We start from the raw sequence: 27,855 nt of genomic DNA on the forward strand, positions 1-27,855 counted from the left end.
AATTGCTGAAAACTGAGTGAAACTGAGTAGGACTTCCCAGTAATATCCCCAAGGAGTGAAGTTTTCCTTCATTTCTATCAAAATGAAATTCTTAAAGAAAAATGTAACTAATTCTCCAGGGAACTGTTCACCAGAATTGAAACTTCAATTTCATTTTCTCTTTCAGTCACACACATTCTGCTACAGCAAGCACAGACAGCCCAGCCCTTCAGTCAGAGGCACTGGCTGTGCAGAGCAACACTGACATGCCCAGAGCACCCAGCTGAGTCTCAGAACCCCTTGTAGCTGCAGTCAGAAACCCTCAGTGCACCAAGACAAAACCAAAAGCAGCAAAACATGGTGTGATGGGATAACTATCTAATTCAAATAGATAGTGAAAGCAAGTGCTCAGCAACAGATCCAATGATAAGAAGAAAAAACACAGCACATGACAATAACACAGCGCTAAATATTTGCTTCAACTTTTCAAAGCTTGTTCCCTTCATCCAAAGAAAATACCTCACAAACTACTATATAAACCTACACACAGAAGACCTAAAAGTAAATTACCCTTAATCATTAATGTGTTGAAATATAATTCAGAGTATCATGTCTTCTTATGTAGCAAGCTCTTCCAGAAAAGATTGGTAAATGTCTGTAAATGTCTGTTCTACCCATGCAGAAAAGGTCCAAGCATTATTTTAAGGATAACTGTACTGGGAAACTCAGCTTAAAACCACAAAGAGTGTCATCATCTAGTAGCTGACTAAAACAATTTTCCCCTCTAAATTCATAGCCACACGTACTGGAATAATATCTCTTTGTAGTTGTAAGAAAAAGAAGTTGAATTAACCTTTTGAGCCATGAAAACCTGGGATGGACTGACCTCACATTTAGCTGCAAGCTAATAACTTCTTTCACTGCTATATTACATCAAGCTTTCTTTTTTATGTTAAGGCCTATGATGAAAAAATAAATCCTACCAGACAGGATGCACTTCCAGCCTTGTGGAAGGCAGGTTTTACACAGGGAACCCCTCCTACACCATTTGAAACTTAAGCCTACCAAGATTGATCAAGAACCAACAGTTTTTAATAGGGACACTATAAAAAGCAAAAAAGTGGGACTTTTCCCTGCTGAAAGTAGAACCTCCTTACCTATTCTGCCTAAAGCAACTTTACTACACTCTTATTTGAAAAAATACACCAAAAATTTTTAAGAAAGCAACCTTCGTCACTAACACATGATTTTGTACCTTCAAGACACCTTTTAAAGACTGAAGATACAACCATTAACAATGAGAGTAGTTAGAAGATATCATTAATTCATCTTCTCTTTCAATAACAGAAAGAAGCTCTGCCTCTATTTACATACAGAATAGCAATAGCAGAGAAAATATCTTAATTTTAATGACATTTAGACAAAGGAGAAAAGCTAGCCAAAATACTTTATAATAAATTACATAAGAGAGAGCTCACACACATTAAAAGCACAAATCTGCATCACCCCCTGTCCAAGCTGTTACACTGCAGAGCATCCACAAGCAGAGTCAGTGCAGTTACAGGCACAAGGCTGGTCCTGCAGGTTTTGATTTTTGTATAGAAATAAACGTGAAAGTGAGTGTCTGTACTTCTGCCATATCTTTTTGCAGGCGGTCCAACCCATCAGCCACATGCCCCAATTTCTCTTTGGGAGCCGAAGTTTAGATTCAGGAATAATTTAACAAGCAGGACCACACACAGGCACAGCAAGAATGGAGAAGATAGCTGAGGTTTTCCCTTCACAACCACTCTTTCTAAATGCTTTTGAATTTAAAAGTCAGATTCACTGTTACGAACTTAGAAAATATTTAGTGCTTCATGAGAAGAGGGTTCCATATACTTCCATTTGTTTTATTAAATCCTTCAAATTCCGTGCCTACTCTCCTCTCTACAGTGACAATACTATTATTTTGTTTAAAGAGCAAAATTAAGATGTTCATTCTTTACTTGCCAAGTATTCTGAAACGTCTGCACAAATGTCACTGGAAGGTCTTACACACTTACATAAACTGGAGAAGAATCCTCAAACCTTACTGCAATGCAGACAGTTGCAGTTTTATATTTAACCTTAGCTACAACATTTCTGTATTGCAATATTAATTAAGATATATAAATACATATTTGATCTAAAGCCCAGAATACATCCTGTCAAATTCTATCTTCTTTAACACAGTTTAGTCCCACAACAGACGACTACAGAGTAAAGGAAGCACTTACCCGAATTAGAATCTGGAAAAGACAAATAGCAAATATTGGTTTTCTAAAAGGTAGGGAAAAGAAAAGAGAGCTGTTATATTTCCTGAGATATAATGTATTTATATATTTCCTAAGCTAAAACCAAATTATATACAGCAACCATGACTTACCTCTTTATCTGTGAGTTTGGAATGTGGAGGATATATTACCTACAAGAAGAAAATAGTATTATTTTATTTGAAAACAAGCTGAGTATAAGCAGTAAGTTTCCATCAAATATTTTAACAATACAACCCTTGAACACCCTCCTAGCCTGAGGACATTTTCAATTGTAAGCTATTAATATTATGTCTCAGTTCTTATCTTCATATGCTTTTAAGCTTTCTTGATCACCCATCTTTACAAGGTATTTTGGATGCCAGTTAAGAGACCATAAACATTCATTTAAGAAGGTGTATTCAGAATGTATATTCAGAGTACTTGAGATTTTTCGTGCAAAAGGTCTCAAAGGAGAGCAAGATTACATCTTTTAGATTTAACTTGTACATGCAAAATGCACTAGATTATTACCTTTAAAGCAAACACACATTGTGTCTGAAATCTGTTGCAATCAAAAGTTAGGTTGGAGTAACCAAAATTCAGCCACAAAACACCCTCTATATTAATACTAACTCTTGGAGGATGAACACTAGCCCCTAATGACAACTGTGAAAGCTCAAGGAATAAACTCAGTGTCATGGCTTTTTGTACTCACAGGAAAAAAAAAGATAATGTAAAAAGTTTTTGCAAGACAGAAACCAAAAATGATGCAACACAATGTAAGATGTGGAAGCATACATTACACTTTTTATTTTAAAAAAAAAAAGGATGTGCAAAATCAGTGATTATGCAAGCAAGTGAGAACAGAATATACAGGAAAGAGGACAAACCTCAGATACTCAAATTTCACCTAAAAAGGTCCTCAAAACAACCCACTCCAAAACTACTGAAATGAGTGGCTACCTTGCAGGCAAATTAAATTTGAAATAAATTCCAGCATTATGTTTCAAAGGTTTCAGAGCTCCCAAAACTGGGACCTAGTCCAGGAAATTCAGAATGCAGGAACAGTAGCTCCATGCAGAGTCCTCATCTTACCATACAGCTAACAACCCCTTATCTCATTTAATCTTGTTCTACAAATATAAGTAAATTTATCTCCTGATAAAATGAGACTATCCTGCTCTATAGAAAACAACAAATATACCCACTGGCTGATCTCTGACTAAGCACCTTTCTGTCCCCCAGCCATAAAGTCTCCAGTGCATTTTTTTCCCCTCAGTCTCCTACCAAATGATGTCCAGCTGTCTAAGACATTATGAAGGAAAGTGTTTCAGCAACTAAAGCTGAAAGCAGACACGAGTGGAACACATGCATACTGCATGTAGCAAACCCATCAACCATCTTTTTTCCAACTCTGAATATTCTCCTTTGCTATCTTATGCTAAGAAATACACTAAATGTAACTCTCTCAGTAGCTGAATGATGCTGAAATTATCCACATTTAATCAGAAGATTGGCATACAGACTTGAATGCATACTTCTCCTCACTAGCAGGTGTTTCTTCCCAGAATTCCTATATAAACTGAAAACTAATTATTCTTCCTGCAGCTACATTCTGGAAAAAAACCCCCAGGCCTTAGTTCTGTAAACATTTTAAGTTTCATTTTAGGCACCCAGTTAAATCAACGTGACTGTTCAACAGAGGGGTCTGCAGCCAGGACAGAGGCCGTGCTTCCCTCAGCCACTGGGCACAGCAGCTGCCCAAGCCACAGGTTACACAGAAACGTTTGTCTTTGTTGTTACCACCACCTTATAACATCAAGAAGAGAACTCAGATAATTAGCACAGTATGCTGGGGTTTTATTTGCATTTTTCTTTGGTGAACAGTTATGTATTTTACATATTATAGTAGCTGGATTAGTTGAATTTTAGGCTAGTCTACCATGCATTTATGCTGGCATCCCTTTTAGGCGAGGCAAAGAAAAAAACACTTTCCTAGCAGACCAAGAGTTTGCTGCGCAGTCACATGGTGAACAGGGTGAAACAGGATGTGAAACTGATGCGAACGATAGTTCTTCTCTCCGTTTCTCAGCACTGTGAGCTCCCCGCGCCCTCCCAAAGCAGTGCCACAGCTGTCCTGCCCGTGCCCTCGCTGCATTCCCAAAGCAGTGCCACAGCTGTCCTGCCCGTGCCCTCGGTGCATTCCCAAAGCAGTGCCACAGCTGTCCTGCCCGTGCCCTCGGTGCATTCCCAAAGCAGTGCCACAGCTGTCCCTGCCCGGGCTCTCGCTGCATTCCCAAAGCAGTGCCACAGCTGGCCCTGCCCGGGCTCTCGCTGCATTCCCAAAGCAGTGCCACAGCTGGCCCTGCCCGGGCTCTCGCTGCATTCCCAAAGCAGTGCCACAGCTGGCCCTGCCCGGGCTCTCGCTGCATTCCCAAAGCAGTGCCACAGCTGGCCCTGCCCGGGCTCTCGCTGCATTCCCAAAGCAGTGCCACAGCTGGCCCTGCCTGTTGCACAGAGAGCACAGCTGGCAGCCGCAGCCGAAGCTGTGACACTGCCACGGCCCGGCATCCAGCTTGTGTTGAAGGGAAACTCTTCAAACCTGTAGAGAACCTTTTCACACATCTCAGTGACCTGGAGAACGCTGTTAATTATGAAGACCACTCACATTCTCCTTATTATCACGCTTTTCAACACCTAGATGCCATAGAAATCGGCACTATTTGTATGCAACGAAAGCCAACGATGTACTTCATACAAATCTCGGCACGCAAACCATTATTAATGCAAACCATTAACAAGGGCCCGCTGACAGCACAAGCAGCACCATGAGAAGAGCTGACCGAAAATCACCAGCCTCACCCGGAACAGCCGGACCAGTTCCCCAGGGCGCTGCCCCGCTCGCCACTCTGGGGTTCCGCACAACCACGTTTCCTCAAGCACGGCCGAGCTTCCCCCGCCTCTGTGCAACACCGGGACCAGAGGAAGCGCCCGATTCCGGCGGGGCCCCGCCGCAGCCCGCAGGCCGCGGGGCGAGCGGTGCCCCCCGCCCACCGCCGCACGTACCTCCACGGCCTGGCCCAGCTCCAGGTCAAAGCCCACCACACACACGCAGTGCAGCCAGGCTGAGAAGCGGTCCCAGGGCAGCAGCGACAGGCACTGGTCGAGACTCTCCGGCTCCGCCGGCGCCGCATCCTCTGCAGCCGCCTCGGCACCGCCCGGCCCCGGCTCCGGGCCCCGCTCCCGCCGCGACATGGCCCCGACCCCGGCCCCGCCGCGCGGAGTCACGTGACCAGCGGCGCCCCGCCCCCTCCCCCTCGAGCCGCCCGGAGTGGGAGGGGCCAAGCCGGCACCGAGGGGAGGCCAAACCATTCCTGAGGGGAGCGGGGGGGGGACGGTAGTGGCGGTGGGGAGGGAGCGCCCCCCTGCGGCCCGGCAGGGAAGGGCGGCGGTGCGGTCGGCCCGGCCCGGCCCCTCCCAACGGGCACCGGGCGGGCGGAGCTGCGCGGACAGGGACAGGGACAGGGACAGGGACAGGGACAGGGACAGGGACAGGGACAGGGACAGGGACACGGGCAGGGACAGGGGCAGGGACAGGGACAGGGGCAGGGACAGGGACAGGGACAGGGACACGGGCAGGGACAGGGACAGGGGCAGGGACAGGGGCAGGGACACGGGCAGGGACAGGGGCAGGGACAGGGACAGGGGCAGGGACAGGGGCAGGGACACGGGCAGGGGCAGGGACACGGGCAGGGGCAGGGACACGGGCAGGGGCAGGGGCAGGGTCAGGGACAGGGCATCAGCTACCCGGGCTGCAGACACCGCACCCGTCCCCGGGGTGCTCGTGACGGCAGCTCTGCAGATAACGGATCAATCAGCTTTCTCTTCCACTTCGACATGTCCGTGACAGCACCTGCACGGGGACGACGTGGCCGCCAAGTAATTAGCGGGCGTATCTCCATCGTGTCCTTTGCAACGCTGAGCACGGCTCCGGAGGGAGATGGAAATACCCCTCTGGCTGATGACTGGACAGCTTCACCCTCGCAGGAAACTGGGATAATAAAAAAAGCATCCAAATCTCTTAAACCCTCTTTTAGTGCCTTAGCCAAAGCCCAAGCTCTTTATTTAATAATGTAAGAGCTTTCAAATATTCTTTTAGCACAGTCCAACAGCTATTTATATTTCATTATGAAACATTTTGTAGAGTTAAAAGTGCTAAATAGCGATTTTATTTAATAAAAAAAAAATTTAAAAGAAGTTATGCATGCACCCCTCCAAACTCCTGACCTCTTTTTATCGAATTATTCACACTAGACTTTTGGTTGACTGCTACTAGAACAGCTTCAGCAGCAGTAGATGCAGACAGGCTGCTTACCTGAATCACTACATGTCATTTTTTCTCCACGACAGGAGTTGTAAATATTAAAACCAGAATAATACATCTATACATACTTAAAAAAAATTTAGGACTCCTTAGATGCACTGTTTCCTTAAGACCCATTAACAACATTTGTTTATCAAAACCAAACTGCTAGAAGTTAAACTATGCTTTGATCATTCGAGTAATTTTCTAGACAAAGGCATAACAAACATGTAACTCAGACAAAATTATGGCACGGTAATAATTTGAGATATCAAATTATATCATGGATATAATTTGAGCCTTCAGTTATCATAAACCATTAGTGGCAAAGTGAATATTAGATACAAACTGAGATAGGAATGGGGTTCTGCAGTGTGCAGCCTCAGGCAGGGCTCTACAGGAAGATTCTCACTTGTCTCCAGCTGCTTCATGTATCTTACAGTGATACCATGCAACACTCACAGATTTTTCAAGTAGTTAACTCCTGAATTCTGTAAAAGATTACTATCCAAAAAAAGACATGACTAAGACTGAGCTTAATCAAGTTCAACTCAGCGCAACGATTCTCAGTAGCATTTCATTTGCTGTTCCCATTTAAGAACTGAAACAGCCTGGCCAAAAGCTTTTATCACTTGGTTTAAGAAAATACTCCATCTCACTGCTTCTTATAAGCCCTCCCTTGTTTGTACTTTTATACTTTCCCTTGCTTATATTCTTGCTGTGATGGGCAAACCAAAATTTTAGCTATTATCATCATGCATGTACTTCTAGATTTTTCTGGTGCCTATTTTTTTCATGTCAATTAAAAGTGTATGTGAAATAATAAGAATAAAGTACTTACTAAGAGTGATATGCTCTGTTCATTTTATTGAACAGTAAATTAATTCCACCTGATGCTTAACAAATAATATTTTGGCAGAAGAAAGTTAAGAGAATAGACACACAATCTTTGGTAAGTACTGAAGAAAGGATTCTCACCCACTGGAGACATTCCCAATAACTAGGGAAACACTGGTTCAGAAAGATTTTCACCTAGCCATTTCATATACATTTTAGTTTTGATAAATTGTGATTATCTTCTTCAATTGAGAAAGAATGTACGTTAAGAAAAAGAAATATTTCTGCATGTATTGTAACATTTAGAAACATCTGAGACCGCTTTCTTCTTCAAGAAGTCTCAGTGCAGGACAAAAGATAGACTGATTCAGAGTTGGGAACCTACTAATTGAGAGCATTTTGCTACTTCTTGCAATAAAGCCTCATGAAACACTAGGGCTCTGCATATGGAATGTGCCCTTACAAATCTCCATGAACTAAGCCTAGTTTTGCAGAAGTACAGCCATCTGTTAATATTTGGAAGGGTTTGGACAAGAGAGACTTCTAGAAAAAGCACGCCCTGTGATGCCAGTTGCTAGAATAAAAATGAGCAAAGGCCTATGTGGGACAGCTGGGTTCTAAAGATCCACAACTGTTCAGTGTTTGAGCCTGCCTTCCTTTTTTCCACGCTCTATCTTGCTCCTACAGCTGTGATCTCCATGGCTCTGTCCCCCCCTCTCTCAGCAGGATGCTTTCTATCAGGTAGCAGCAAATGTTGTGTTGGCTGCTGGCTGGCCAGGTTCCATCAGCTTCAGCAGGGAGTGACTGTGCAGACTGCTCACATCCACAGAGTAACACCAAAGAACTGCATAAACATCATCTGCTCATCTCACCTTCCCCCTCCATCCCCCGCCTCGAGATTTCAGTTTAAAGCAGTATTTTATTTGTACTTGAAAATTAGATTTGGTCTAATAAATACATTCATTTAAAACAAATAAACACACACACAAAAAAGGCTGTAATTATTTTTGAAGCGCCTTTTCTATTTTTCAAACAGCCACAGAAAACACCAAACATTTCAAAAAATCAATATTAATATTGACTGTTTAATTGATATATTAATAGAAAAGCAAGTAAGAGCTGGTCACATGATGACTGTTCTGCTAAAATGATAAAGCAGTGAAAATGCCAGATACATTAACTTGCTTGATTTGATTTGAAATGAAAAAAATACTGCATGCAAAATTAGTTATGTATTAGCATAACATGTATTAATGGTATGTATGTTACATTATACTTATGTATATACACCAAATACATATATTATCAACATTCTATGCAATGTACATTGTATATATAAATGGATAGGATATATAGTACATAAATAATATATTTTAAATCATTGTATAACATTCATATTTGTTACATAATGTAAATTGAATAGTATATTCAGTATATGCTTACTACATATATTGCATTAATGTAATTGTCTATTATGGTGGTAAGACTCTCATTTGTATACTGGATACTTGTATCTTTTTTTTAATGCAAACCAGAAATAGGAGCAGGGAAGGGTCTGAAAGAAAATGGAATAAATGGAGAACCTACCTGACAAGAGAGGATTAAACTGGCTAAGTTGTTTATTTTTTCAAAACTAATGCTGAAAAATAATGTAATCGTTCTTTACATAACCAGTCAGAGTTAAAAGATCATGAACAGAAAATAAGTCTGAAACTAAAGAACAATAATAGCACTAAAATAAAAAAGTGTAACTGGTTCACTAAATCTGGGGTGATAATTAGAATCAATTTTTTAAACACTGGAGAAAACTTCTCTGAAACAGTTCCTTACTTTTTGGCAGCTTGGTTCAGAATGTTTTAGAAGCTACTTCTGAGGCAAGCTTGTTTTGCAAAAGATACATAAGGATGTAAGTAACAGTTTAAACTCTGCTTTGCCTTTCCACACTGGTCTATACAGCAGTAAATGCCTTCTTAGACTGTCATATTTTAAATGTGGTACGGCAATTATACATGGAATTTGTTGATTTTCTGAAAATCAGTAAAAAATTGATTGGATAAACTGTTGATGAATATTTCAGGGATGAGAACTCAGTAGAAAACTGCATCTCCAACTTTTTACCTGTTTATTCTGCTTTCACTATCAGTTTGCATCCCAATTTTTACACTAGAAACGGAACTGTTGCTATACATGACATGCCTCAGTCATTCTAAATGTAACAATTTCTCTGGAATCAACATCTCCCACTAAACAACTGGTTCATACCTCTGCAGTGAAAACTTAGTCTGATACATATTAAGTATTTTGGTAGCCTTTTGGATCATCATTGCACAGTACTCAGAAATGTGGCACTGAGTTGCCTATAATGCTGCTTGGTGTTTTTCTTTTTGAGTCAGTTACAGTTACCTCAGAATTCACGATAGGCTTCCATCAGCAAAAGACCTCATTTTTCATCAAGTCATTACAACTTTGACACCCTCAAGCCAAAATCCAGATGTTTTTCAGGTATGCACATAAACTACCTTAGCTGCATTTTAAGTTCCTGAAACAGACACCAGCTCTTTAGGGGACAAATGTGACAGTGACAGTCCCCTCCTCTCCCTTTCCCTTACCCAAGATGGCTATGGAGAGGGCTCTTTCTGCCCTCAGCTATGATGGCTATCATAACATTTTCATGGACTTCCTGCCCGGAAAAAGGATGGACACAGTGGGATCGTGCTGCCCTTACCTAACATGGCTGCGAGGTACTCTGCCTGGTTCAGCTGTGTGACAGCGTTTGTAGAAACGAAGCAGGGGCTGACATTTCCTCCCTCCTCCTCCTCTTTCTCCTCCTCCTCTGAGCACAGCACAGCGGCCGAGCACTTCACACAGAAATCCTCATCCACCTGTTGCTCTCCACAGTTCTGGGAAGGACACTTTCTGGTAAGCAGCAGACACTTCATAGAATACCCATACGATAATTGTATCCTCATTTCAGAATGCAACTGCTTTCTATGTTTTCATTTTAGCCTATGACTCTGCCCCTGATAACTTCTGAACTCATCAAGCAATTTGAAATAGGAGTTAAAAAGTCTGAGGGTAACTACACCCATGCAGCTCCTCTGAGAGCTGGCACACATGCAGAGAAGGAAGGCTCAAATTAATGTTCTCGATGAGCAGTGGGTACAGCTCAGTTGTTACATGAGCCATTTGGCAGTGCCAAAGAGAACTAGAAAGGCAGCTGGCACATACCATTGCTTTCCCGAAAGATTGTCAGAGTGCAATTTCTCCAGGGGATGAAGTAGGGTTCAGGAAAACATAGTATTCCAGTGGCTTACAGTTTAAATTACATACTTACATTATTATTATGTTAATATAAATACTTAAGAGAGAACATCAGAGAAAGTTATCCACTGCTTAGTTTATTGTTTTACCTGATTCTCTTAGGTCCTATAGATGGTAATGGATCGTCTTCATCTCTAATTTTACTTTCAGTCTCCTTTCTTCATTAAACATGCAGACAAAAATATAGAAAATGCTCTCAGAAACATTCTTTTAATTCCAACACCTGTAGTACCCTTTGCTCCCACTTTTTACACTTTGCAGTTCCAAAGCGCTCTCAATTATTTCTACTTTTGCAACTAGTTCCCTCAAATATAACTCCTAATGGGCCTAAATTTATTCTCACTTTCTCCATCTTCTTTTTATACCCCTTTCCTTCTCCCTTTGATTAGTTATGGCACCTTGTGTGCTGTAAGCAACAGCCACACTGATTTTGCACTCATTAAAACAATTAGTAAAAGTAAATTACAATTATATTTATCACAGTAGTACAATCTCATAAGCTGATGAAAGCCATGGAGTGGTGTGCGAGATTTTTTTTTTGCCCGTCAGGAGAATTAAAACTATGGATAAACAGTTCTAAAGCTTCCAACTATCAGCTGTTTGTTTTGTCTTCATAAAAATCAGACTTGTCTTTAATCTTGGATTTCATTTCTTTGTTTCAAACACAGATGCTACAGCCTGGTTTTGCTGTCATTTTCTCACTGGATTGTTGGACGAAAATTAGTCTGTAACGAATCAAACCCCCTCCCCAAATCACAGTGCAGTCAAAAAGAAAGGGAAAAAAAAATGAAGACAGCCCTGAGATTTTACTGTCCTACAACTCAGAACACACCAGTTGTGCTTTGTCTCATACACTGCACTGCCTTACCTCAATCGCTGCTTTCCCCTCATCCACTGCTGAACTGCCTGGCCCAGTTCCGCTCCTGTCCTCCACGGCTGCCAGCTCTTTCTGCCATCAGAGAACCCTCCCATATCCCTAATCCTAACACCTTGTCACAGGGTAATTATAGTGCTGGCACGACTACCAGCATCTATCTTATATCACACAATTTCCACTTGTTTGCTTTACAGGCAATGATGGAATTAAGAATGTATTTGGACTGGAGAGACTTGTTTGGCACCAGCCTACCATATGACCTTGACAAGCGATCTTTCCTTGGCTTCTAGAAAACGGGCATAAATATGACCTTGGATGATGCTCCGTGACGTACTGAGGGAAGACACAGCACCAATGACCCCACCTCAATCCTGTCCCTGCAGCCACTGCTCCAAGAGTCCCCCTGCTCCAGCTGCCAACCCGAAACAAGACATGGCAAACATGGCCAGCATTCCTCCCGCCCCAGGACACATCACACCACACTGCGGCTCGCTAGGTTTTTAATCTGGGATCATAAAACCACCAGAAGCGCACAGGGAAAGCAGGAGGATGTTCAGGAGAATCCTGCAGTTTCCCATGCAAGCTCTGCTGAGAACGTGCCACCCCAGCTCCTGCGCTAAGCTCCACTCTTTCACAGAACCACAGAATATTCTGAGTTGGAATCAGATCATCGAGTCCAATTCCTGGCGCTGCACAGGGAGCCCCAGGAATCCCACCCTGTGCCTGAGAGCGTTGTCCAAAAGGTTTGTGAAGTGGCAGTCTTGGGGAGCCTATTCGAGTGCCCGACCCCCCTCTGGGTGAAGAGCCTTCTCCTAAAATCCAACCTAAACCTCCCCTGACACAACTTCACGCCGTTCCCTCCCCCTTATTTATAAGGGCTGACGGCCCCCGCTCGTCCCCTCCCTCCCAGAGGTGAGCACAGCGACGGCAAAGCGACGGCACGGGGCCGGGGCTCACTCACCTCAGCGACCTGCCCCGTGCTAACACGTCCCAGCCGTGCCCTTCCAGGAGGAGGAGCTGCAGCCCTTTTCCCTTTTCCCTTTTCCCCTCTCCCCTCCCGGCCCATCCCGCCGCCCCCTCCCCGCGCGCCCGGAGCGGGGCGGGGCCCCCCAGTTGCCGCAGCCTCACCGCGCGCAACGCGCATGCGCGGAGCCCGCCGGTGCGCACGCCGCCTGCCCCCGGCCCCGCCCCGCCCCGGCCCCGCCGCCGCGGCCACACCGGGAAGGGCTCCAGGCGCTATGGCGGCGGCTGCGCGCAAGGTAAGGGGGGAGCGGGGTGCGCCCCGTGCCGCCCGCGGGGCCGCGCGATGCGGGGCTGAGGGGACGCGGCGAGACGCGCTGAGAGACGAGGCTGACCCGGTTTGTTTTCGGCCCCGCAGGTCGGAGGAAAGTTCCCGCGGCCGGTGGCCGCCTGAGCGGCAGAGCGACCGAGCGGGAGCGCCCGGGCCCGGCCGCCAGGCCTCTCCCGCCGCCGGGGCAGCGGAGCCGCACTGGGCGGGCGGAGAGCGCGGGGGTGCGCAGCGGGCCCGCCTCATGCGTAGCCACCTGCGGAGGGGCTGAGCGGAGCCGCCGCGCCCCGCGCCGGGGGTTCCTGGCGGGGACTTCCCGGGGCAGCCCCCGCCGTCCGCCCCTGCGGAGCCGCCGCCGAGGGACGCAGACTGACCCCGCCGCCAGCCAGAGCCGCCGCCGGGGAGCGACCTGTCAGCACACCTCGCAGGCCGGCCCCAAGGACCCTTCCCACGCGTTGGTTTGTCCTCGGGAGAAGGAGAGTTGGGAGCCTCTCTATGCCTTATCAAGTTCCTTATCTGAGCGGCTCCCAGAAGCTGTAGACCAGTTTAGCTTTATCTGGTGTAGGGGAGAAAAACAGTGTAGCTCTCGCACTCCATCCTAAATCGAGGACCACCTATTCTGCTGGGGTTTAACACATGAAGATGGTGAAATGCGGATTGCTGTGTAAAGCAATAGGTCCCTGTTGTGAAGCGAGGGCTTTGTATTCACCTTCCAGTTCCTGATCTGTGCCCTGTGAGAGAGGACGCTAATCTTACTCTTTCATCCCCCTTCCCTAAACCTTTCCTTGCTTCCATGTTGCATTGGTCAGACTTTTGGTCAGTGTTGTTTACGGAAGGAGGGGGGAAAGAAGGCAGTTGAGGTTACAAACAAAAGTACTTGTATGACTCATCTACTTGGATTTAAGACATTGTATCCTTCTTTCACGGGGCCTTTGCTTCTCTCTGAAGGAATCAGATGCTCATTCCTGTTCTTCCAGAGGAGGATGGATTGAAAGTTGTATGTTTTAGACTCTTTTTGGGCCACTGCTGATGTTAAGAGACATAATGGGGCTTTTTCACTGGATTATTGCCAGAATTAGTTTACACACTGAAACAATGGATTGTTAGGCCTCTCATACGATAATATTTGTCCTGCTTTAATATAAAGTTGCTGTGGAGGTGTTTTAAAAATTGTGGAGGACAGTCTGCATCAGAAGAGGCTCTCTTCATCTCTGGTTGGTGTGGCAACCGCAATCTGTCCTCGATGCCTTCAGCCTTGGCCATCTTCACTTGCCGCCCGAACTCCCACCCGTTTCAGGAGCGTCATGTTTACCTGGACGAGCCCGTCAAGATCGGCCGCTCCGTGGCTCGCTGCCGGCCAGCCCAGAACAACGCCACATTTGACTGCAAGGTGCTGTCCAGGAACCATGCTCTTGTCTGGTTTGATCACAAGACAGGCAAGGTAAGGTGTTTATTTAAAAACACTGAAACTGCACATTTGTTTTAGCAAGTGTCTGTAGACTGCAGATCACTCTGGGTTTTGCTGTAGTAAGTATGGTTGACTAGTGAAGGAGTAAGATTTGTTTTAAAATTATAACTTTCCAGGTAAGTTGGTTATTTCTTACAAAGCAAAAACTGAATATTACGAAAAGTATATAAAACGAACAGTTGAAAATGGTTAGAGTACTGAAAGACTTGTGTGTGTCTTATTCATTGCTGGAAGTAGGTGATTTTGAGGTGAGTCATGCAAATGTGAAAGCACATTGTATCGATATAGAGTGTAATAATATTTTTTTCAAATGCAGAGAAATTACTGTTTTATCTTTGTATGTAAATTGATTGTGAGGAGCGTTGAAAAATGGATTTCAAAAAGATACTGTGCTTGGTTGGCACTCTTCCTACTTGTCCTTTTGAAATTTTGTGGAGTATTTTGTTTGGTTCTAATAGAAAGTTTATCACTGGCAACAGGAGTGTAATGAATGGTACTCATGATACAGTCTTATTGATAGTGAAAATGGTTTTAAAATACATCCTGTGTTCTTAACTGTTCCTCTCACAAGTCTAGCAGTCTTGTTAAGCCAAATTGTGGGGTCCTGTAGTGCGTGTTTTGTCCACTAGGGATTGAACTGGGACAAGTAAAGTTGTTTTACTTAATGACTGTCAAGTTAATTTTAAATAGCCAGAAAAAAATTAACAGAGTGCAGACTACAGTTGCTCAGCACTGTATTTTTTTCCCAAATATATTGATGTTATGCCCTAGAACTTAACATCCTCTAAATCAGCTGGATTTTAGCTTCACACCAAGCCCTTCTATGAAATGCAGTCAGTGTAGCTGTGGATTTTAAGAATAATATGGTCTGTAATTAATGCAGATTTTTTCAGTAGTATGACACAGAAGGAGGAGCAGTACAACGCAGTCAAAGTTCTTAACCTTCCATTGTTAGCTATCCTGTGTTATGCAATACTTGGGCATGATGGGACAAGACAAGCATTTAATTTCCTAAGGCTGGATTATGGCATGGCTTTCAAGTTACCTGCAGGTAATTGTGCAAACTGCTATCTGTATTAAACGTTTCATTAAGCACGCTGCTTTGGCTCTATTGTGTGTGCGTGATGTGCATTCTTGGATTCTAGAAAACTTAAGTGCTTGAAATACTTTAAGTTTAGTCTTTAACCTTTCTTGTTTGATTCAACAAAGTAAAATGTTCCGATTTATTGTGCTGTCTTTAAATTAGAAATTAGTATGCATGTGGCTTTTTATCAACATTTCTTATGACTTAAAAGATTTTAAGACCCCCATGTGCTCTAATATGGTTACAAACAATATGCTGTATTCAAGATGGTTAATTTGACAAAGCACTGAGTGTTGAGAAAATATGGTAACTGATAGATAAGCTTCAAAGACCATCAGCTATGGGGTTTTTTGTTTGTTTTTGAATTTCAGTTAGCTCTGGCTTCTCTAATATAGGTAAAAAAATTATGTGCTTACTCATTTATCTGTTTTAAAATAGCAACTTAATAGTGGTAGTAAATAAGAGGATTGTATTTAATAGTTCTCGAGATACCATCATGTGAAGTTTTGACAGGGGTCTGATGAAAATTGCCAAGGTGGGGATCTGTAGCCATAGTGATCAAGTAAAGAATGGGTTTGGGATCATGCCCTGGAATCCCCTCCTGATGCACGTTAAATGTGGTGATGTTATAAAAGGTTTAAAGCATTGGTATAGCAATGTGGAGAATTTCAGATTCTGTGCTTGTTTCTTAGCAATATGGACTGGCTTTCAGTCACTTCACTCAGATTGAGTGTCTGAATGGTAAATGATGAGACAGTTGGAGGAGAGGGGGAAATACACCATTAGAGATAATAGGTATCAAATGTTGGTGTGAAAAGGCAGGTAGAAGATACTGATAAATACAGGCTTGATTTTGAATCAGAAGAACTACTTAAAAAAATTCTGTGGTGTTTTCAAAATGCAAACAAAACCATGAAACTATGCCAGAACATTTACATGCAGGAACATCTATTATCATTGTTTACATAACTGCTAATAAGCACATCTCATTTAGCAAATTGTCATTATCCTATCAATGACCTATATTTAAACCTGCACAAATTCTTTTTGTCAGAGTATTTGTAAACATTTCTTAGAAGCTTATATATAGGATATTTATCAATTCTGGGTTTTTTGAAAGATAAAAGACCTTCAGATGTTAATTTAGTAATGAGAAAAACCTTCAGATATTTCAAAATGGTTCATGAATGTTCTGGGGCTACAGTTTCGTAAGTTGTGGACTCTGGCAATACCAGTTTCTGGCATTACCAGTCACTCAGTCCAGTCTCTGTGCTGCCTCTTGAGCTGCCTTTCAGTTATACTCTCATACTCTTTGTTATTTTCCTGAGGGCTTGGGGTTTTATTTTGTTTAGTGAATCATGTGAGTGATCCTGTTTGCTACATAGTCTGTAAACAATTTTATCGATATCATCTGTAAATAGGGGTAGAACCTGCAGAGAGGGAGCAGCAGTAAGCAATGCCAAGGAAAGTAGTACAAATTTTTTTTCCTTAGGCAGAGGAAGGCATAAGCTGAAATATGTCACATAAGTAGACCAAGCTGAAGATAACATGTTACTTGCAGTTGAAAGATGTGAATGTTTGCTTTGTATAAAGGCACTTTAATTATGCATGGAAAAAGTTATTTGCCCAAGGAGATAATGTCTATGTAACACCAGCATTATTAAGGATGAAAGTGGGATGAGTTTTTGAGATTACTGATACATAGCAATTAAAAGCAGGTACTTAAAGTTGGATTTGCTTTTAAAAATATTTTTAACATAATATCTAAGCCTAAATATGTATATGATTAAGGTGGAAGGAGATGGTGGTGGGATTATCTGTACTTGAACTTTTTCTGTGCTTAGTAGTACTTCTACAGACAATCTGTGCAATGCCTCTTTTTGCCTGTGTTTGTAGATACAGCATAATAAGTCCTAGTTAACTAGTGGATTTTTCATGGAGTGATAACATTAGAATATTATGCTTAGAATTAATTTTGATTTTATTTTTTTAAAGTAATTACAAGGTAATGAATCTGGGTTTTTTTAGAGGTGCCTGAAAAAGTGACTCACTAGATATGTAGGAAGTAGATGTTGTGCTGAGCATGGAGTGTTCCAAAAAGTGTGAATCAAAGCAAAAGAAAAAGTGGGCTATAGTTCACAAAATCTAAATATGTTTGTTCAGCTCATATCGCTGCATATGGGAAGAAGCTCTTAAAAATTGCATAACTGAAATAATCTTAAACTTGGTTTTTTGGGTTTTGTTTTCATTTTTGAAAACAAACAAGTGGAAAACCCTTGAGAATTTGTATGTGACTTCCAGGCTGAAATGCTTCTGACAGATGTTTCAGAAGCTTTTAGTAGAAACCTGAAGCTTCCAACAGATACCCAGGCTTTCAAAATCTGGAATTATTGAGTGCCTTAGATTGTTTTGAGTTGCTATTATAAGTACCTTTTATAGGGAATTCATTGCCACAGTTTACCAAATGCTCTGAGAAACTGTGAAAAATAAAGTATTTTCTTAGAGCAAAAGCACTCCAAAGAACTGGTCATTTGTAATAACTGAAAAAAACCGTGTAGGCACAAGTTGATGTGTTAATGGTAGCTAATACTATTGTTTTCATTTAACTCAAAGTGGATATGAATTGAGCACATTCGTATCTTGGTGACATAAATGCTAACTATATTGAAATCCATAATCCCTGTAATAGTAAATGAAATTGATTAAAGCTGTGCTTTCTGGCTTCTAGATTTAAAATATGTGAGATAAAAATACTACGAAATACGTCCTGCAGGGAGCACCCTCTTCTTTAAAGAAAACAAACACAAAACAGATTCCCCCCCTTAAAAAAACCCTTCAAAAACCAAAACCCAAAACAACAACCAACCAAAAATCCAACAAGAAAACCCAAACCGCAGCAACTCAAAACAACCAGCCCAAAGGTACAGCCTGTTTAACGTTGTGACCTGAAGGACACAGTGCAGTTTACTCTGGTCGTGTTTGGGGACGACACCGAGCCTGTGAGTGTTGGTGTGGGGGCTGAGTTGATCTGCTCAAGGGCAGGGCTGTGCTGAGTGAACGGCAGACAGGAACCCGAGGACAAACAGCGGAGGCTGCACTTGCAAAGGAAGAACCCCTTGCAGCTTATTAGACCCTATCTAGCATACTTCATCTAATTTTGGACCACTAGTGTAAGAATTACGTTGACAAACAGGAGCTGAGATTAGATAGTTTTTCTTTGTGCTGTATTGTACTAGGGATAAAAGCAAATTGATATGAAAGAGAGCAAACGAAATTTGTGAAGAGGAAATATGTTGCTCACTTAACATTACATAAAATGTTTTGTGGATATCAAGAACTTGGCACGATTCAGGAAGTACAGAACATTTTCTCTGGACATTCTGTTAGTTCAGAAGTATTTTAGTAAATTTATCTTAAAAAACTAAGTGGGATATGAACAATGGTATTTGGAATTGTAGGGTTTTGGTGAGAGGTTTTTTTCCTGCTGCTTCCAGTAGAGATTCCTGTGTGATCCTCTGGCCTATTTAGTGTTTATCTATGTAAGGGATGTTTAGTTTCTCATGTATCAGTAGCTCTTATTTCGATAGATGCCATGTCTGTTATTTGTTTTTTCCTCTATTATATCTTTTCAGCTTTCTGTTAGGATTGTTGTCTGAGAGATGTACAGATGTTTTATTTTTCAGTACTCTTGATGTAGCTGTATGCTTACCATCTGCAGTGGGGGCACTTTATCTTCCAAACATTGAAGACACTTTATCTTCCAAACATTGAATATGTGTTCCAAGTGCCCTGGGGGACTGACGTGGGGATCTGCTGTAATGCACTAAGGTGAAACTCCAGTGCTTGGGTGCCTCTGGTAAGAGGTTGATGTCAGGCAGCCCTTACATACACCTGTTAATATTTTTATGTAAGTGCTTTTCACTCTGAACGAACCATCCAAATTTATACTGATATCATCATGAGAATAGTATGAGGTAGGGAGCTCTTGCTTTTGACAAACTTCAGCACCATGGTTTTAGAAACCGGTGTAGGAGTGCGGGCAGCCATTTATAGTAGAGGTAAGTCAGTGCTGACAAGGATTTCCCTGCAGAGATACCATCTAGAGCCACTGCTGCAGAGTTAATACTGTAATTCTTGGAGCTGATCCATTGCAGTCATGATGCATCTCTCCTGAGCCAGGAACACCAACACATTGATTAGGCTTTAAAAACAAACAAAAATCCCTTTTGTATTTGAAATGAATTTTTACAAACCTCAAATGAATCAGGTTACTTAGCCACAATGAAGGCCAGAAAATGTGTTTTTCTTAGATCTGTAATGGGATGGTTTGGGTTTGCTCCTGGTCCCAGGCTTATAAATGCAAAACCTTGCTTCCCTACACTTCGATTATATAAAGTTGTTCTTGATTTTTACTTTTTCGTGTTAGTTGGGCGATCCAATGATTGTTAACAGGTGGATTTACACGGCACTAGAGAAATACTTTGATTTGGCTTTATCTTCTCATTTTTCTTAATAAATGCAACAGCTTCATTTGCTTATTTATCTAATGAAAGTAATTGCATTTATGTATGCTGTGAAGGGCCATGTGGGTGAGGAGTGTCTGTGTCATTGTGTTACTTTGGTTGTGTTGATTTGAGTCTGATCTAGCTAGAATTCTGCAAAATGTGTTGATACATACTCAGCTGTTTTGTTGCATTTTGGGTTTTGTCATTTCTTTTAATAGATAACATAAAGTGAAAATGATTGTTGTTTGTGGAACCAGGCCAGTGAAAAGGAAGGAAGAATGCTGTCTCCATCCCTATAGCTAGCAATTTTACAGTCTATTGCTGCTAAATTATATGATTGATTGTTGTCTCAGGATTTTCTTTTGAATCACATCAGTACTTGCTTCCTGTTAATGTTGCTCACTTGCTGAGAGTTTGGGTTATCCAAGAGCTCTGAATTTTGTTAGATCTTGCTGTGACAATGCATTAGTGTTCCTAACTTGTCTGTCTTTGCAGAAATGTTTCTGCTTGTGGCAGAATTGTTGGAAGAAGGCTCAGCATTGTCACATTTTTGTTGAATGTAGGCAAGTGTTTTTTCAGTCTGCTCTAGGAGTGGGAACATCAGGCAGAGAGATGGGTTGGACTGTACCATCTTGCAAGAAGACATATCTGTCTGCCAGAGGCCCAGATCAGCTTCCTCCTTGAAAAGGAAAATCACTGTGCTGGAGCCAGACAATTAATTTGATACAATTTTCCTGTTGTGTTGTACCAGACTTGTGTGTGATTGAGCAATGCTTTAGAGTTTATTTCAGTCTTGAGAAAGTATAAATAAATGATGAACTTCCAGCAGGCTTATAATAGAAAGTCCAAAATCCTGTAGTAACACTGTAGTTGAGTGGAAAAACACAGAAAATGCTAGCAGGAATTTGACCTTTTTTTGGTTTTTTTTTTTTTACTTTTGTAAAAAGTAAACATAAAACGTACTGGGATTAATCCAGGGTAGTTTAGGGCATGAGGAATTTATAAAATCTTTACAGAGCTAAGGAACGTTACAGTATTGATAGTTGAACTGTGTTGTGTAATGGAGGGAAATATGTGCTATTCATAGAACTTTTGGGTTATAAAATAACATTAACCAACTATTGGAAAGACTGAAGAATTGATAGTGAGATGGGCTCAATTGCAAATGTCCTAATAGTATAAAACAGGAGAACTTGTAACTAAATACAAAAAATATTGACAGTATTGTGCTGCTGTTAAAGTAAGTTTTTCCCCAGTAGGAATATCTTGTTTAGTTTTCATTTTTACATGATAATTCAAGTGTGTTGAAAATATTTATTACAGAAAGTCTTCAATACAGAAAGCATACAATGTCTCATGTATGTATAAAAACTATATCAGAACAGAAGGGTGACCTTTTGTTCTTGTGTTAAGAGAGTAATGAATAGAAACCTGAGAATTAAGTTATTAGTGCTGCATATTCTCATAATTACACCTGTAGTATTTCTTCCATAAAAATAAAATAAATGCAAGAGCTTAAAATAGAAAAGTTATGGATGCTTGTAACCATGTATTGAGTAATACCCTTTTTAAAGGAAGGAATATAAATGCTTATTTTTCAAATCCAAGATGAAAAGCTCTGTAACGGGCCAGATAGATATTTGTACAGCAAGTTCTTTCGGAGACACTTGGTACTGGCTGCTGCTGTCTGCATATGTCATTAGTCTTATCTGATATGGAAATTTTTGCTCTTAACTGGAACTTTTCCAAAGTTGTTCCTTTTTTGGAAGTTGAGTGAGATTAAGTTTAAACCTAGATTTGTCTAAAACTTAGTCTTTGCCCTAGTGTCAATGTTCTGTAAGTGGTTTTTCTTCTTGTTTAACCCCACCCCAGCAGAGTTTGATAATTATGCCTTCCTCTCTGTTTTTTTTTTAAATGTTTTTTCATTAAGTGTAATTCTTAATTATGTAGGTTAGAAGCCAGATCTCTTGGTTCTGCAAAGCTGAGCTTTTAGCCTGCCTACCTTTTTATCTTTTAGTATTCTGGTGACCTTTCCCAGTAACTCGTGGTACAATTAGCTGTCATTCTCTGGTTTTTTTTTTTTGGTTGTTAGCTGTGATAGTTATGCCAGAACTTAGGGGCAATAGAATTGCAAATCACTTTCCGTAGTGTTACTTGTGATTTTATTCTGGCATTGCTGGGTTTTGCACGTATACCTATTGCTTCCAGGTGCTTGAAGAATCTGAAAGCTTTCAGGAGGCATAGTGAATTATTTGTAATTCTTCACATGTTGAGCTCTGTTATTAAAAAAAAAAACTTTGTTTTTTATATCTGATTGTGGAAGAATCTATTCTGCAGCCAAGTTATTTTTTGCAGGTCTTTGATCTCTGTAGGTAATAGCAACTCCTTGTTGTTTATTTGCTATCATTACAGGGATTCCTCTTGCTGGATGCCAGAGGATTTTTAAGGTTATGACAATATTAGCACATATTTTTAAGAGACAAAGAGTAAGTTTGATGGAGTTTCTTTTGTTTCTATGGATTCCAGAACTTTAGGTCATTAAGTAGCTAAGGTGGTATCTACTTGGAGGGAAGTTACAATACTGTGAACAAGGACAGCAAATTCTATGGCATAGATGAACTGGCAGAGGATAACTAAGGTTGCTGTGGACCTCAGGAGATTGTCTGGTCCAGTCTGCCGGACCACAGCAGCTCTAATGAGTTGAGGTTGCTTGTGGACTTGGTAGAGGATTTTGTGTACAGAATTAATCCCTGCCAGGAAATAAGCTTCTGAGGTCAGTGTCAGGCGTATTAGCTGGTAGATTAGCCTGTGTTGCTGTTGTCTTAAGTTATGTTTCTAGCTTCCAGTATATGTATGTCTAGATAGAATTCAGTATTATGCATACCTGGAGTACTTCTTTTATAGTGCAATTTAAAATTACCACGAAAACTTGTCAGGAAATTTTAAAATAATTTCTGGAGGAAAGGAAGCACTAAATGAAGGTCATGAATGTTCCCAGTTCCACTCCTAATTCCATAAGGGTGGAAATAATACTACACTTTCACTTATAGCTGTCAACCACTACTTCCTTTTTAAGAACTCAAAGGGGAAATTTTTTTTTTTTCATCTTCCTCTTTGAGGACTTTTCATTGACTGCATATTCCAGCACTTCTAAGAGAAAGTCAGGAATACAAATTGTCATGGAAAGGGTTTGTTTGTTTTTGCAATCTCTGTAGCTAGTTGATGTTAGGTAAAGCTACTGGTTGTGCTGCTTAAGCAGAGCTTTGGTAGGTATCTAAATATTGTCTGTGACAGTGAAGGCCAGTGATTTGGTATATGAACAGAGCTCTTTCTATGTAATTAAGGAAAGGACTGATAGGCTGCTATTTATATTAATAATATGTTACCTATAACACAGAAAGGCATGTGGATGTTCTAAGTCTATTTGAATGCTCTTTACCCATGGCGTCATTCTGATCTTTGGTTACCTTTATGAATGACTCTAAATTAGAAAGTCAAAAGTATATGTGCTGTGTTTAGATAACGTCTAACTTGCATGTAAACGGAGAGAAAAATGTTTCTGGAGGTTTTTGTACTTGAACAAATGCACTGTGTCAACAAACAAGGATAACCTTCCTTTCAAAATGCATATTTTCATTTGGAATCTCTGTACACATGCTGCCTCACTGACTGAGATCAGCGCAGGTTGTACATCCATCCTGTTGCAGGGTATTACTTCCTGATAAATTTAATGCAGATCTACATTTTAGCTGCAGATTGACCTTCCCTTATCCCATGTTCCAGAAGTGGGCTTGGGAAGGGTTAGTTTGGCAAAACACTGCACCAACACAGCTGTCCTGCCACAGCTGTCCCAGAGCCACTCTGGGACATTCAGTCTGCATTCCTGGGGGCTCCTTAGGTCACCCTGTTCTGGGATTTTGCCTGCTTCGCAGGTCAGTGTAAATGTGCCTGTACTTGAACGATTTTGTATGCAGATGTGCAGGTAAGAGCGGTTTTCTTGGTCTCCCCTGGTTATCAAATCCAAGTGTACTCATTTTGCTTCCTTCCTTTCCCACACAGCTTAGTGTTGAGCCTTCGCAGGATAAGTGTTACTGGATAAATTTTAGATGATGATCTGAGTTTTATAAACTAATATTAAAGGATCTTGATGACTACTATGCTTCATTTTGAGATCTGTAACTTGTACTCTCTTTGATGTGCTTTATAGTTTAAACTTGCTGTATGCATCTTCTTTTATAATTGCTGTTTTGTAAATAATTGCTTTGTAATATCCTTTAAAGCCTTTTATGAAGGTGTAGTTTTGAGTCTAATGTTAGGGTACTTGTAATTTCGTAACATTATTTCAGTGACTAGATCTGCTTGCTGGTGTTGTGCCTCAAATCTAGAAAGTATGTTGAACCATTCTGCTTTCAATATTGCTTCAGACAGTTATTTTACGGGGGAGGAAAGCTGAGTAGAGACTATTTTGTCTTGTCCAGACCAAAACTCTTCAGAGAATAGAAGGATTTAAGAAATAATAAGTGCTTGGTTATACTTGCAGACATTTGGAAGAGGTATTTTTTTTCAACTGCTACACTCATGCTGAGGCGTCCCAAGTATTCTTTTTCATGGGACAGTAGTAGTGGCAGGATTTTAAAATGCAAATTTGTGATCATATATGGGCAGAAAATGTTTTTAACCTTAAAGTTTAATTATTGTGTTTACAGACACTGTCAACATGCATTTTTATTTCAAAACTGGTTATATTTAATATATAAAAATTATGTTTCATATTTATATTTAATGGGTGAGACAGTGGAGACACAAAAAAAGAAAACAGGCAAATCAGCTTTCTAGGTACAGTCTCTTCTGACTGAAAAGAAGTTGTGACTTTTGGAAAGTTCTGCCTGAATTCACAAATAAAAAAAGTCACAAGCAAAACAAATATTTTGGAACATAAGAAGTGGCCAACTTTTTTTATTTTACTATTAGCAGTGACAGTGTAATTGCTAGGACATGAAAAAGGACTTTAGTGAGTGTACTGAGTCCAATATGAAAAATGGGACAATTCAGGTTTTTTTGTTATTTTTGACCCATATAACTCCTGCTCTGGGGGTTCCTTTCCATAAAGCTAGATACGGTGAATGGATAGGACCAACCTGCTGCTGATGAGAGAATCACAGAACGGTTTGGGTTGGAAGGGATTTTAAAGATCATCTAATTCCAACACCCTTACCATGGGCAGGGACACCCCCCACTAGACCAGGTTGCGCAGAGCCCCATCCAACGTGGCCTTGAACAGTTCCAGGGATGGGGCATCTTCCATTTGTTTGGGTTTGTGGTTTTTTTTCCCCCATCACTGTTTCTTTCTTGGTATTTTTTAACTTCATTGTTTTCATTAAGTACTAGCATAGTAGTAATAGTAGTAGTTGTTGTTATTATATTCCAAAGTAGTAGAATTTCTGTCAGTGCTTTTAATAATTCTTGATGAAATGTCCCATTTCAGTGGAAGAAAAGCACACCAGTAATAAATGACCACAAAATCTGATAGGTGTTAGGTACACTACATTTACTCAAACATCTGTCAGGAGTGCACTTTTATCAGTTGTGTCCATGAGCAGGTCTGAGGGCCATTTCGACATCTTAGCAGGGTTCTTTGGGTTTATGCATATGCTGTGTAGATGTAGGCTGGTGGAAGTGAGCTCCTTATTTCCCTCATGCATTGTATTTTTGAGCATTTGAAAGAGTATGAGCTGTACTTGCCTTTTTAATGCAGCCTTTGAAGTATGAGCGTTGTTTGCTGGCATCTTAAGAGAGGGAGGAGAAAGTTTATCTGCTTTGATAAACAAGCCTTTGGAAAGAGGTCTGTGACCTTGCTTGAAGAAGGATTATGATGAGAGGAATGTCTTGTATCTTTATTTTATATAATCACAAGTGGTAAATTCAGTTAAATGTGGCTTGTTTACAGTGTAAAACACTTAGATACCTGCCTACACTTGAGGCGTAGTAAGGGTATTATAATTTAAATGTCTGAATTATGATAATAAACATACTTGTTTAACATGCTAGCAGTGTATGAAGCCAAACTTAAAAGTTTTGAGAACATTATCATTTAAATACTTGAGTCGTTTAGTCTTTTTCAGCTTTAGAGCTTCAGGTTCTGGAGAATAGACATGGATGAGTGTTCTTTATAAAGGTGTTAACAGTTTTTTTCAGATGTGTTGATTTTCTGCTTGGGTAGAACTGTTAAAGATGTCCCATAGCAGAAAGCCTGCATGTCTTGCATCTTCCCACAGTGCTAATGAGAAATTGCATTATGAAAACTGTGGTGGAATAGTGTCTTTGTTATTTGCTGCGAAACTCAGAGCTGCAATTCAGAGAGAACTCTTGCTTTTCAGTTTCAGTTCTACTCTTCTACAGGATTTTGTTCCAATTCAAAAGGTACTTTTTTCACTATTGATTTCTGTGTTCCTCCGTGCTTTCTAGTGCCTTAGACAGAACGACTAAAGCAAATAGCATAGAACAAAATCTTGTCAGCTTACATTGTACAGTGAAAATATATTTTAGAAAATCCGAGGTCACAGAACCTACATGTTTCTGAAAATATTGTTGGTAACACTTACTTAGAGCAAGATGCTCTCGCCACCGTTAGGGCAGTAATCTAATTGAACAGGAATAGTGAAATGGAATAGGCAGCAAAAAAGCACAATGAACCCCAACATCGGAGTAGGGTGTTCCTCGTTTCATTTAGCTGATCCTCTTGAGGCTTAAAGCCTCTGTAGCAGGGAGTTCCTCTCTGTATTGTGTTTCTTTGTCGATTGCTGGGTAGTAACTTCCTTTCATTTTTAATGTATGTATATTACCATTAGAAAATGGGATACTTCAAATTGTGGAATTAAATTTCCCTTTATTTTTTCTAGTTGAGATGGTGAAATAAAATGTTCTGCAAAATACTGATTCTTAGGAAGGTATTTGACAAAACTGAAGAAGTAAGAACAAATCTATGGCAGAAAAGGTTATGGGTGCACAGAATATTTCTAAACCAGTTGTCAAATGCCAGGTAAGCCCTTCTGCATAACTGGTCCATCATTCATCCTATCTTTTTCATGTTTATTCTCACACTTGGGCCATTCTTAAAACAACTAAACTTAGACTTCAGCTCCCTTGTCTGTAATGTTGGTCCTTTCTTCCTTCCAGTCTTTGGGATGAAAAGAATTGCAGATTTTTAAAAGAGTTACCTGTCTGTTTTTCACAATGCTTCCCCACTGGAGTCCGTAAGTAATCCCAGCTGCCACCTTCCTCTTGCTACTGTCCCTTTCTGCAAAGTACGAACAACAGTCGTAGAATTCCAGTGTAGTGCACCTTGCCTTTGTCTCATCTTATGTCCAAGTATCTTTGAGTATGTATCATGTGGTGATGGAGCAGCCAGATATAAGTGGGCTTAGGGGTTGGAGAGAGGCTGGAAAGGCTGAAAGAAACTCTTCTGGTCCTGTGTCTCATTCTTTCTAAATACAAGCAACCAGTTCTCAAAGCCTGGTAGTCATGGAAGGTTGTCTTCAGGTGCTCAGGTGCTGTGAGGGCAGGAAGCACATCTGTGTGGTCAAGTTGGAGAACTGTTGAGGTGAGCTTCATATCAGCAGTGAGGCTGCACTGGGGGTAAACAATTGGGTGAGAAGAGCACTGAGCACTGAAGATACCGTGGAATTTGCATGGGAAATTCTGCAACGATGGGATAGAGACAAGGGGATCAGTTAGAAGTGGATCAAGTGATACAGAGGGAATATTGAAACTGAAGAGCAATTGAAGTCACAATTGCACACTCTAGATTGCAAGTTACCCTTTTTAAAAAAAAAAAAAAGACAAATCAACAGGAAACAT

At 41.1% G+C, this 27,855-nt stretch overlaps 2 protein-coding genes across 36 annotated transcripts in view; one reads left to right on the top strand and one right to left on the bottom strand.

Annotated features, from left to right (window-relative positions):
• DENND6A (DENN domain containing 6A) overlaps positions 1-12,699 on the bottom strand; it is a 29,227-nt gene extending 16,528 nt beyond the window's left edge. For 2 of the 5 annotated variants that reach the window (XR_014226731.1, XM_082288669.1), the window contains exons 1-5: positions 12,615-12,699; positions 10,866-10,934; positions 5,118-6,306; positions 2,387-2,425; positions 2,238-2,280 (exon numbers count right to left, since the gene is read on the bottom strand). Coding sequence is in view for 4 of the 5 variants with exons in the window: in XM_082288669.1 (XP_082144795.1) it covers positions 2,238-2,280; positions 2,387-2,425; positions 5,118-5,627 (592 nt within the window). In the remaining variant the exon portion in view is untranslated. Of the gene's footprint in view, positions 1-2,237; positions 2,281-2,386; positions 2,426-5,117; positions 6,307-10,180; positions 10,356-10,865; positions 10,935-12,614 lie in introns of all 5 variants that reach the window. The other 3 variants (XM_082288671.1, XM_082288670.1, XM_082288672.1) reach the window with 3 other exon arrangements.
• A 131-nt stretch (positions 12,700-12,830) lies between these two features.
• SLMAP (sarcolemma associated protein) overlaps positions 12,831-27,855 on the top strand; it is an 84,344-nt gene continuing 69,319 nt past the window's right edge. For all 31 annotated transcript variants that reach the window (XM_082288824.1, XM_082288802.1, XM_082288811.1 and 28 more), the window contains exons 1-2: positions 12,831-12,912; positions 13,032-14,382. In XM_082288824.1, coding sequence (XP_082144950.1) covers positions 14,185-14,382 — 198 coding nt within the window. In that variant the 5' untranslated portion in view covers positions 12,831-12,912; positions 13,032-14,184. The remainder of the gene's footprint in view (positions 12,913-13,031; positions 14,383-27,855) is intronic.

This window comes from Coloeus monedula (genome assembly GCF_965178545.1).
Source record: "Coloeus monedula genome assembly, chromosome: 11".
Taxonomy (NCBI): domain Eukaryota; kingdom Metazoa; phylum Chordata; class Aves; order Passeriformes; family Corvidae; genus Coloeus; species Coloeus monedula.